The following is a 12,175-nucleotide window of genomic DNA, read 5'->3' as shown; positions in this document are numbered from 1 at the left end:
CTTTAATTGTATGTGGTGAAATTAATTTTGTTAGGATTTTGTTAGTTATATAGGAAAATTAAAAAATATTTTAAGATACATACTCAAAGGCTGATGTATCTTTACAAAAACAAATATAGGTGAGTGTTCCTCCCATTCTTACAGGTGTTTGTTCTCATTTGTTGTTTGCAAAACACACAAGGTTGTTCTCCAGATGTTCTATAGTCTCCACCACATGAAATTCAAACTAACAAATTCAGGTTTTTACATAGGGGCTGACTAAACGGACTTACATTATTTGGGGAGACACTACACTTCTGAATTAAGTCTGCTTGCTCAGTATGTGATATTCATTCAATGTATAGTGACAAAATGGAGATTGTAACTGAGATCAAGGATATAACCTTTTCCTGTCCAGAGAGGACACAGCATAGCTTTCAGCTGAGTTACCATAGCTCACTTCTGATGTAGAGTACCTGTGTAACTGCAGGGGTGTGGATGTTCTACCCTGAATGAGGGTGACAGTGAAGGTGTTGCACTTTACAGTCAAGGTAATAAAGAGTGTAAGGTATCTGTGCTATCTGAACAGCAATGAACATCTTCCATTCTCTTGTTTTACAGGTTTCCAAGCAACAATCAGTGCTCCACACATGGTAAGCTTTAAACTGGGTGATTAGTATAGTGATTTTATAAACATCCAGGTGCTTTTGAAATAAAATATTTACCCTAGTAAATTTAATGAGCAGTTGATTGCAGTGACACTTTTGTGAACTGCTTTCTGTGAGGAAGTAGGAGAGATTGATCAAGATTTTTCTTGCAGATGTACAGTAATAGGATGAGGGGTAGTGGGCAAAAAAATGTAACATAGGAAATTCTGGTTAGTTTCTAGAGCAAAAAAAAACTAAGAAGGTAGTTTAGTACTGAAACAGGCTTTGCAGCTTGTGGAAATTCTGTTCTTTGATATACAAAGAAGTTGACTGAACAGGGTTCTAAGCAGCCTAATTTAAAATGCCCATGTATATAGGCATATATGGACCAGAAGATTTCCAGAGATCTTTCCATTAGAAATTACTTTTTAGTATATAAAATAATGAGAATTCAGGAGTGAATGACAGTGATTCCTATAGTATGGTACTGCGGTAATGCCTTTAAATCTTTGGACAGGGTAAAAGATACATTGTACTGAGTGGCAGGGCTTTTTTTGCCAAGTGGTTTTTGCCAAGGGTGAGTGTTCCAGTTGGGATTTCAATGCATACATCTAACCCAGATATAATTTTTCTATGTTTCTTTATTTGAGATAAAAGGTAAATAGAAGCAAGTATTTTTTTCTTTGCAATGTTTGGAAGGTGTCAAATCATAGTAAAAGTCTGCTTCTCTTGACTAAAAACTGTGTAATTGGCTTAGAATTTACCTAGTTATCAATATAAAAAAATGGGATTTTTGTGTAGAGATGTTAACAATATTATTCAAGAAAAGACTGAAAAAAGTACTGTTGCTAAGAGGAAAATAAGTATTAATTATGCTTCAAAATTTTAAGTCCCTTAAGTCATTATTTTTCCAATGCTTAGCGCTAGTAGTATATGAAGAATTAGAGCAAAAAGTTAATATATCCTCTAAGCAAATATTAACAAAGAATGAGAATATTCTAATTATTTATATTTTCTGGGTGGGATGGATTAAGCTGAAAGAGTGTGATAATGGCTGTCTCTGAAACATGAAAGAACAAATTGGTTTTTTAGTGTGCAGCCTATGCTTAGTTTGTGTACTGCTCCACCACGTAGCAAAAGTTATCAAGTGTGTCTATAGACTACTTCAGTTCATTCTTGAGCCTGGCTATCTGCCTTTGTAAGAGACCACTTCTTTTTCCTATTCTTTGATTCAGCAAGTGTGCAGGTAATACAGGAGGTAGTTTTAACAGCCATTTTCCTTGATGCTCTAGAGCTGCCTTCTTCCTAGCTAGCTTTTGTACCAGGAAATTCCAATGCATGTAGCATAATGATAACCTAAATTCTTTATTGGCTATATATTGCCAGAATATTAAGAGTCACCAGACCTGAGGAGAAATAAACTGATTTATAGTGTCTTTCCGAATATATAAATAGAGTCTTTGCTAGAAGCATAAATGGTCAGATGAGGCTTTTGTATATGAATACTAACAAAAAAAAATACACTCATGAAATTTGTTGAAGCCAATGAAATAACAATTATTATATAATATAGTTAACTCCTTTCCCCCCCCCCCCCATTTTTTGTAATAGAAATTATTCTGAAATTTCTTACACAAATGCTCAGGACATTTCCCAAAATCTCTGAAGAAATTAACATATATTGAGTAAAATAGACACTTAAAATAATTTGAAATTTTCTCTCTCTGTGTTCTCTTAGCATGCATATGCACTTGAACTTCTATCTGATCAGCTACATGAAGGAGCCAAAGCACTTGATGTAGGATCTGGAAGTGGAATTCTTACAGCATGCTTTTCGCGAATGGTGAGTTGGTCAGTTTAATCCCTTGATCATCAGAACTGCTTGGACACGAGTGTAACTGTGAATTACAGGGGAAAAAAAAAAGCATCCTTCATAATTGACTGAAGTATATTACACAGAAAATAATTCACTCTCCTGGGTGTGATTGGTACCCATTTCTTATGGTAGCTGATAGTAGATGTTTAAATTAAATAGCCCAATAAATTGTGTAATGGTGAAGAAACCCCCTAGTGAGGAAGTTTAAGGTTTTTGGATTGTTTTGGGGTTTTTTTAATGATTGAATTTTAGTTGTTGCTTCTTATCTTGAAGGAAAAGTTGTTTGTCTTGAACAGGTCAAATTTTGTTAGCTTGTGTGGCTGTGAATGTTCTTATTGTGATAAATTGTCATGGATTCCTGTTACAATGAGAGCTTAGTGAGGCATAAAAGATGTTATTTCCACAGGAAAATATCTTGTGTCTATAATAAATTGTCTTTTAATTTAATTGCTTTATTTTCTTTTTATATTGCACAACATTACTATAAGTGTCCATTTAACCTTTATAAAGTTAGATATTAATTTGAATTTTACATCTTTGCCAAGTAACTTAATGTCAGTTGTGTTACTCAACCTGTAGCAAAGGAATTTTCTATGTTCTTCCCTATCCTACATTGGGAAAAAAAAGATGAAAAAAAAAAAAAAGATTTAAAAATTTGGATTTTAGTGGCTGTAGCTATTGTATTCTTAGACTGATTAATGAAAAGGAATATAATTAGTTCTTCTTTCTCTGTTCCAGGGCTTTATAATTGCTTTATGATTAGTAGAGACCTTCATTAAACTTCCAACTAGATTTTTTGTTTTGTCTTTCTGCAAAGTTAATTTGAAATGTGTTGATGCATATGATAATTTCTCATTTAGGTTTCTTTGCTACTTAGTTTTCTGTTTTCAAGCACCAATCTGAGTCTGCAATCACTTCTGTTTCCCAGTGTAAAGAGTTAGCTGAGAGTGTTTAGAACTGGGCCATGCACTTCTGAAGTATTTAGGTTTCTAAGTGTTAGCTGCAAAAAAAAGTTAAGTTAACCAAAATGCAGTTTAGAGGAAATCTTAAATGGCATTTAATTCAACTTGCTGCCTGTTATTTTTGATCTGTGAAGTCAGCATGGGAACACCAGTCCTACAAGCATTAAAGCTTTTGTCCAGGCTGTATGTATTTCTCACTGAAGTTATATATGTATAAAGGAATAGCCATTTTCAATAGGACGTGCTAAATTGTAGTTGTGCCCTTTTTTCTACTAAAACAAGATGTGGAGAAGTCAGAATCAGCACAAAAAGGAGATTTCTTTCCAAGTTTTCTGAAGTTAATCCCTCTATCTTTTTATTGCCATATGAATGTCATGTGCCTCTTATGAATCCTCTTTGGTTGTTTGCATTGGAATGGCTTACAAATGTGTGCCATGAAAAATTGAGTAAATGCTTTCATTCTGCTTGATAGCACCGCTGACAGTAACAAAAGCTTGAGAGAAGTTATAGATGATCGGGTATACAAGCATCATAAAGTCACCCCAGGACAAAATATATTGTGGGAATTAATGGTAGAGTGTTTTACCACAAAAATTCAGTTGGAGATGTGCTTTTTGTGACTATGCTGATGTTGCTGATCAGTCTAATTGAGATCTAGAATTATTAGCTCACATTTGTGGCACAAACACCTCAGTGCTCATAGATGACAACTTTACTCTTATGATGATAATCTCATTTGTGGTACCTCTGGGAAAGCTTTATGTTTACTTAGACTAGTAAAATATCATGAAGATTGTTGTTTAGATTTTCATGTTAAGCTTCTGGAACAATCTTGCAAGCTGTGTAGATAAGTTTAAGTTTATTTACTTTTGAAGGTTGCTGGCAAATAAAATGAATTACAGTTCTGTCAGTACTGGATTTATGAAAAAAGTGGGGTATATGTTATTCCTAACATAGAGATCCAAAAATTGTGCCTCTCTGTGTTGTCTCAATTGCATGCGCTTCACAGTTCTGGGGTAATAGAGGCAATTGATGAGAACTCAGAAATAGCGTAATGTGCTGTCACATGCAGCAGGAGGTTCTCTTACTTTATCAGGCTATTTCATGCTATGACCATTTTGCTAAATTTTCATTTCTCTGATGTTAGTGTTTGGAATGTACTGGATCTTTTGTCAGCTTATGGTACAGCTGACTGCCAGTCATTCCTCCAAACAGCAACCCATGGCTGTCATAGTGAAAACTTATGCTGTGTCTTGCTCTCTTTCAAAGGCTGGGGTGATGGTCTTCCACTCAGACAAGAAAAGCTAACACTGCTTTTTTAATATTTTTAACATAGGACTTGTTCATAATAAGACCAAAAAGATTCCCCAGGATAATTAGTTACTAATTTTCCATGTCTTAACAATATTAAAATGTGAGGTACAGAAACATAAACAAATGCATTTAGATGTGTCCAGAGACAGGGCAACATGGGCTCTGCTAGGACGTACTCTGCTATTGTTGTCTTTGAGCTGGATCCTGTTAAAAGTGGTCAGGTTTTTTAAGATTTGGATTGGTTTTGAATGTTTTTTCTGAACTAAAGACAAAAGTCTGGAAGAAATACCTGTAATGGAGAAGGTTTTGTTAGTTGATCTTTTTCCCACCCCTCAAAATACAGAGATTTTGTGACCTTTTTTGAGTTAAGAACTCTCAGAAGTTCCACTCTTCCTGTCGAGGAGAGCTGTAAATCTGAGAGCAGTTTCATGAATGCATGGGTGATTGGAAGGTAATTTGTTCGTGACTGGTAATTGCAGCATTTGCTTCTGAAAGAATAGGACTCTGGAGATGGTTTTGAATAAAGATAATAATTTAATCCTTAGTAAGTTTTATTCAGTGTGAAAGGAGATCAGTTCTAGTTCTGATGTTCTTGATGTTGTTACTTTTTATTGCAGGTAATGAAAACAAACATGATCAAATTTAACTTCTAAAATTTCCAAGAAGAAATCTCCACTAGCAATATAACACAACTGAATCACATCTCAAAAACATCACTCTAACAACTATTTATAAAAGTGTGCAGACACACTTTAATTATTAGGTGCTTCTAGCAGTCAGAATTTGTAATTTCTAACAGTAGTTTTAATAGCATTGGGAAAATATATTTCCACTTTCCTGTTTTTGTTTTTATTTTAGAGAAATGAGTTTAAGAAGTATAAGTACTCATTCTGTAAATAAAACTAGCAGAAATTGTTCAACTGTATATTTTTATTCCAGGTTGGTCCCAAAGGACAAGTTGTAGGAATTGATCATATCAAAGAACTAGTAGATGACTCAATAAATAATGTCAAAAAAGACGATCCCACATTGCTGTCTTCAGGAAGAGTGAAACTAATTGGTGAGCATCAGACTGATATACTTACTAATTAAACTGATATTCTTTCTAGCAGCTGGTTGAAAATGACTGAATTGGATGTTATTAAAAGTTTGAATTTAGTAAGCTAAACCCAAGAAAGAAAACAAATCAAAACTTTAAAATTTAAATTGTCTTTAGGCCTTTGAAAATCAGTATCTTCTCCCTCCCCCCCCCCCTTCAGAATATGACTTCTGGTGATCTCGAAGTCTATGTGTAATCATTCTACTAGAAAAGATTAACAGGGGAGTGGTTTTTTTGGTGAAAATATATGCTGAAGGTCTATTATGTTATATTTGCTATTTAAAATTGGGGTTGAATTCACAATTATTCTTGAATAATACCCTGTCATCTGAATTTGAGTGTTTTAACAAAGCCTTCACACTTCTGATAGGGTAGTTGAGAAAGCTGCGTGTGAAGATTCAAGTGGAAGAAGTACTAGATTGGCAGTATGCACCACAGATGTTTATTTCGCTTGTTTTTAAAATTGACAGTACTTAGATGTTAGGGAAGTGATTGACACCAAAGTAATTTAATTCAGTTAGAGTAACTGAGAGGAAAAAATGCCCAAACAATGGAAGGATGGTGAATTATTTTAAATAATGTTTTTTTACTAAAATAAAACTTGGGTTTTTTGGTTGGTTTTTTCCTTTGTTTGTGATTTTTTTGTTTGGTTATTGTTTGTTTTTACTTAGAAGATGCAAGGCTGGCAAGAGTAAAGTCATTCTATTCACTGCATTTAAAAAAGGAGTTGAAGGTCTGGATGTATTTTGAGGCTTCTTACAAGAACACTTGGAAAAATTATTATTATGTGATGTTTGACTCTTAGCTTAACTACTATTTTGATTCTTGGTCTTTTCTTGTAAATGAGGAACTTTTCTAAATGTTTTTTAAATGAGTTTATCAACATGTACACATTTATAAAATGCAATGTATCTCACTGAGATTACTGATGTCTCAGAACTTCTAGGAAAAGAAGTTAGACTGGTAGGGCTGTAGAGGGGGAATGAGGGAGTAATTTCTATTGATGCTGCGCAAAAGCAATTTTGACTTATGCTTCTGGTTGTTCCTGAAACAAACTCTGGTGCTCTTGCAAGTCTAGAATTCTAAGTAAACATCATTATCTATATTATTTTTGACTATGTAGCAGGCTGACTAAGAGACTTGTGGATAGTTTTGTTGTGAGGTTCATTTAAAAAAAAAAAAACAGATGGGCAAGTAATACTTCTGTGAATTAGGTTGAGAAGATTGGATTCCTGGGAGCTCTTTGATGTGGAGCAAGAATCCAGACAGTTGTTAATTTAAAACAAAAAGACAGCAACAGAAAACCCCACTCAAAACCCCCCATCCCAAACACACAAACAAAAAAAGTTGTGAAAACCAGTTGATTGATGATGGGAGCTGTATGAAATAAGACCAGGTGTGTCAGTTGCTGGCTTTTCACAGTGTGCTTCAGACATTCTAGTCTGCTTTGTCATATCTCACATATACCATAACTGCATTTCAGGAACACCAAAATTATTTTGGGGTGTCTCAGTAGAACTGCACTGTGAAGTTGGGAATAGGTATACTTGGATTAACATGTCTTTTCGTTAGTTTGTAGGTCTTTTGGATTTTTTTTTTAATAGCTTGATTTTTATTTTGTTTCCTCTTAATATCAGGAGGAAGCCTTTGAAGTGAATCTCTCAAATGCTTCTACTTATCACTCTTTGGCTCGCATGAGAGTACTCCTGGAAAGCACAAAATTTGGTTCCTTTTGGATGAAACTAGACAATATTATGTGTTAAAAGAAGCAGCCAAATATGTTTGATATGTGCCTATTAAGACAATAAGACTTAGATATAGACTGCAGTGATTGTCCTGAAATGCCTATGTTGCATGGGTGCCAGGTTCTCAGTAAAAACTTTTGCTGTACAAATCTGCTTCTATTGTACTGCACTATTTGCTGATGCAGCCATAGCCAGCGAGGATGAGGGATTCTAAATGACTGAGGGAAGTAATTTTCTTCCATTTCTGTGCTCATGCTACAGCTCTGGGTGAAACAGGTCTGCATAGAGGGACTGAAGTCTTGGGTGCTATGATTGGCAGATCAGGTCTAGATTTATAATCAAACTGCAGAGCCCTTTTATATCAAAATGTCCTGACATTTTTTCCTCATCACCACTTGCCACCCTCCACCACGATTACTTCATTAACAGGCTGCATGTAACTGGAGATGTGAGTAGGATAGGGGACATTATTCAGGATGTAAACACAAGCTTAAAATTTGGGTTGCTCTTTCCTCTTGGACATTGAATAATTTAATATTTTGAATGACAGTGAATATATGAATGCCAATTTAACAATTTTTTTAATGTTCTGGATATCTAAAACTGTATTGCCATTGTGGGTGGATATATTTCTTTAACTATAAGAATTTTTGTGGATTTTAAAAGGGAAGAGCCATGCTGTGCGTGATGCATATGAAGGAGTATGTTTTTTCCCCTTTGACTGGGTGTGTGCTCATTTTGAAGATGTTAGCTATTAATTCTGAGAGCAAAGGGATTAGTTGTTTTTGGGTCTGTTTTACTGCTGTCAGTAAAGTGATAAGATGTGCAGAAGTCACATTCCAACTTCTCTGGAGAGTGCACTAGGGACATTTATGTCTCAGAATACATGTGTTCATCAGAAGTGACAGCAGTTTCTTTCACAGCTGCTTCTTCCACTTGGCAATCACTTCTTTTGCCAGCAATACTGGAGACCGTTGCTTCTAATGCCTGCTGTGCACCCTGGGGAATGAGAATCTGCCTCCTTGTGTAACTAACATAATTTTTAGCAATATCTGTATGAATAAGCTAAAGAAGCCTTTCTCCATTGCCATCTCTGATGGAACAGCAGCTTGATTCAGTAACACATCATTGCTGCTTCTTTAGGAGAGTTCTACAGTGCTGTTAAAATATAAGTATAAATTATATGCTTGGCTGCATTGATTGTTCCAGTAGGACCCACTTTAGCAGGCAAAGGGATTACACCCTGGAAATACTGGAACTCTCATTTCTGGTGATCTCTGTTGCCATCTGACTTAGTGGATATGGTGATCAATAGGGATGAGTTCTAGTGAGGCACTGGTACTTCTTGCTTGGCAGCTTTTGCTTGTGGCCCTTGGCTGGAGCTTGTGCTGGTCAGAATTGATTACATTTATGTCATTATTTATGATTGTATTTACCGGTATTTATGTCACTGACCTCTAAGAGGCTTCTCAGCTTCTGAGGAAATATGTACTCTTAAAGGGCATGGATGCAGAAGGTCCTTGCCAGGGTCATCTTTCGGGACCTCATAAAGAAGATGACAAACACTTAAGTTTTAATTGTTTTGAGGAGGTGTCCAGGTCTTCCTGTATTGCCTTGGATACCTAAGGGTGCTCTTACTGTCCAGATGGCCCTCCTTATCGTGGAGTTCAAAATGAAACCTGCTGTGGTGACCATGTTTTTTTCCTGCTTTGTGAGTTTTTGGAAGGCAAAAAGTTAACAGATTTTTAAGCCTCTGACTGGGGTGTAGCACTTCTTTTGACTCTTTCAGTTTTAATTAACTGTGATATTGGTGTTTGCACAGAAGTCAAAGCTCAGCCTGAAGATGGGAAACTCCAGAATTACTTGTGCTGATTAGAAGACTAACCTCTCTGGTTTTTTTTCTTAACTGATTATTGGAACTTCTGTAATCACATAGTATGAATTTATGGTTGCTTCAGCTTCGTTTATTATATTTGTTCTAAATAACTCCAGAGAGAGCCTGCCTAACTTGTTCTGATTGCCTGTTGCTTTCCTGTAAATTCTATGGATGCCATATTCACATCGTCTTCTTTCAAAACTTAACTAAAGGTCCAGTTTAGTTTATCACATTTCATTGGCTTAAAAACCCCAAACTGTTACTCTTTGCTTCCCCGTAACTGGGATGGTATGAGACATCTGTGACATAGTGCTTCTCCTTGAGTTCTCCACCAAAGCTCAAGCAGCGCTGCTCACCTCTGAAAACCTTAATTACTCCTAGTGTCTTTCAAGCAGCAGCCACCTGGAGCTTTAGCCATGTATCTGACCTGGCTCTCTGTGTTAGCAGTGATTGTCTGCAGGAAGAATAGTGAGGCCCATCTGCTGGAACATGGGGTGTGCAGAGGTTACTGCAGTGCTGCATTAATGTATGCATGTGGCTGTGGACTTTTGTTCCAACTGGTAGTGCAGTTGTAGGCATATAGTCCATGGAAACACTTCCTTTGTATTTTCATCACCTTTGGAGTCTTCTGATATGTGCTTCTGACATTTAATGCTTTGGACTTATGATTTGCATTATATTTAGGAATGGTGTGCATGAAGACAGGGCAAAGCAAAGTATATGTTCTAAGAGGGTAAATGAGGGGGAAAACTCACTTGCACTGGAATTGGTAGGGAGCATAAATACTTTAGTCTCTTTTCTAGGTGGACCATGCGTTTCCAAGAACTTCCATTATAAATCCATGCTTTCTAATTTCAGATGCTTCAATAGTATTTTGTATATTTTATAAGCACGTGTGTGCCCATATAAAGGTGTTTTGTTGCATTTATTTTGCAAATGTGTTAATTTTTTACATGTAGATGTGGGAAACTATCTGTTTTCTCCAGTCAATTTGAAAATGTTTTAAAAAATAGTGTTTTCTTGCAGTGGGAGATGGACGAATGGGATATGCAGAAGAAGCTCCCTATGATGCAATCCATGTTGGAGCTGCAGCCCCAGTTGTGCCCCAAGCAGTAAGCCTTTATGTTCTGTGTGTGTGTTTCTGTAATATCTTAGCTGTAGAGAATGCTTTGCATACATCTGTATGTAAAATACTTGGTAGCTTGCACTGCTGGGAGTATCAGTGGGCAGTGTGGTATTACTGTATGGTGTGGGGTTTTTGTCTCTGTTACAACTGGGCTTCCTGTTGGTTTGATAAAGCTGTATGTTCTAATAACTCTGCTTTAAATAAACATATTTTAAAATGACATGTGTGCAACCCTCTATTATAACAATGAACTGGAGCATTTTATTTAATAAGATAATTCAATTTTATCAAACAACGAGTTACAAAATTTAAGTGTGTTTCCCAAATTCCAAAGCACTGAGTCTGTTGAAAGTAAAATGCTCAGCTGGAAGTACAAACAGTGCCATTTGTTTGAAGGTTTCACAATGGATACGGGGCAGTTCTTACTAGAGAAGCTGAAGAGTAACTAGGGGCTTTAGAGTGTGCATACATGTAGTCCATTTTTACTGATAAGATTTTTTTTTCTCTTCCTTTCATCAGGCACACGGTAATACATAGCATGATTTTTATATGCTAGATGCCAGTTAAGGTTTTTAAATCTTAGTGAGGGATAGTGAAAGACTGGGCTTTGAGGTGTTATAGATAGATAGGGCATTTCCAAGCAATGACCATTGGTAGATGACTTTTTTTTTTTTTTTTTTTTTTGCTTCATGTTTTTAAAGAAGGTTGTGTTTTTAGTTTGAGGGGAATTTATTTGTTTGGGTTTTGTTGTTTGAGGTTTTTTTGTTGGTTTGTTTTGGTTTTTTTTTGGTGGGGGTGTTTGGGAGGGTGTTCCCAGCAAAATGTTGACAGACGACAATTAAAAAAGTAATTGAAAGTTTATTTGTAAATGAACCAGTTCTTAATTATATCTTTTGTTAGCAATGGGGATTAAGTAGTTTTTTTCATGGTGTCTGGGAAGTATGAAATTTTCCTTGAGACTACTGTGATTAGCCTCCTTCAACTATGGCAAAAAAATGCAAGTATTTCTCGCATACTATGTTTACATGCCACTTATCTTAGTCATATTCATATATTTTAGACTAGTTTCAGAAAAGGCTGTTCCATTCACAGAATGAAAGAGGAGCTGTTGGGTAGTGAGAGTGTTGTAGACAAAATTTTTCCAGGAAGAGAAACAATGAAAAATCACCATTCTCAAATCTTATTCTGAGGGCTTAAGGGGAGATCAGTTACCCCCAGAGTTTTTCACAATGGGCCAGTACTGATGCACAATAACTATTGAACAGTTAAACAATTTCAAAAGATTGACTCTGCTGTAAAAATAATTTGTGATTTACATTTCCCCCACATATCTAGAAAATCAAACTGCAACCTACCCAGTTAATTAAATTATTTTACTGTAATACCAGTTGTTGTACCATGTTGCTGTGATACTCTCATTTTCAGTGCATTTCTTATTTTTCCTAATGGAAGTAGTTATCTACTGCATAAAAGTAGATGGATACATAATGGCAAAGCTATTAATCTACTGTAACAAACTTTGGATCCAGCTTCTCTGAGGTGGCTGGTTAC

At 35.8% G+C, this 12,175-nt stretch overlaps 2 protein-coding genes across 6 annotated transcripts in view; one reads left to right on the top strand and one right to left on the bottom strand.

The window, feature by feature from the left end:
• KATNA1 (katanin catalytic subunit A1) overlaps positions 1-12,175 on the bottom strand; it is a 183,098-nt gene that overhangs the window by 71,047 nt on the left and 99,876 nt on the right. The window lies entirely within an intron of this gene.
• PCMT1 (protein-L-isoaspartate (D-aspartate) O-methyltransferase) overlaps positions 1-12,175 on the top strand; it is a 36,919-nt gene that overhangs the window by 13,915 nt on the left and 10,829 nt on the right. For all 5 annotated transcript variants that reach the window (XM_009095262.4, XM_030235549.2, XM_030235548.2 and 2 more), the window contains 4 exons: positions 601-632; positions 2,365-2,469; positions 5,718-5,838; positions 10,525-10,610. In XM_009095262.4, the coding sequence (XP_009093510.1) occupies positions 601-632; positions 2,365-2,469; positions 5,718-5,838; positions 10,525-10,610 (344 nt within the window). The remainder of the gene's footprint in view (positions 1-600; positions 633-2,364; positions 2,470-5,717; positions 5,839-10,524; positions 10,611-12,175) is intronic.

Source organism: Serinus canaria, chromosome 3, assembly GCF_022539315.1.
Source record: "Serinus canaria isolate serCan28SL12 chromosome 3, serCan2020, whole genome shotgun sequence".
Classification (NCBI taxonomy): Eukaryota; Metazoa; Chordata; class Aves; order Passeriformes; family Fringillidae; genus Serinus; species Serinus canaria.
The sequence above is the reverse complement of the archived record's forward strand: the minus strand, read 5'-3'. Positions and strand labels throughout refer to the sequence as shown.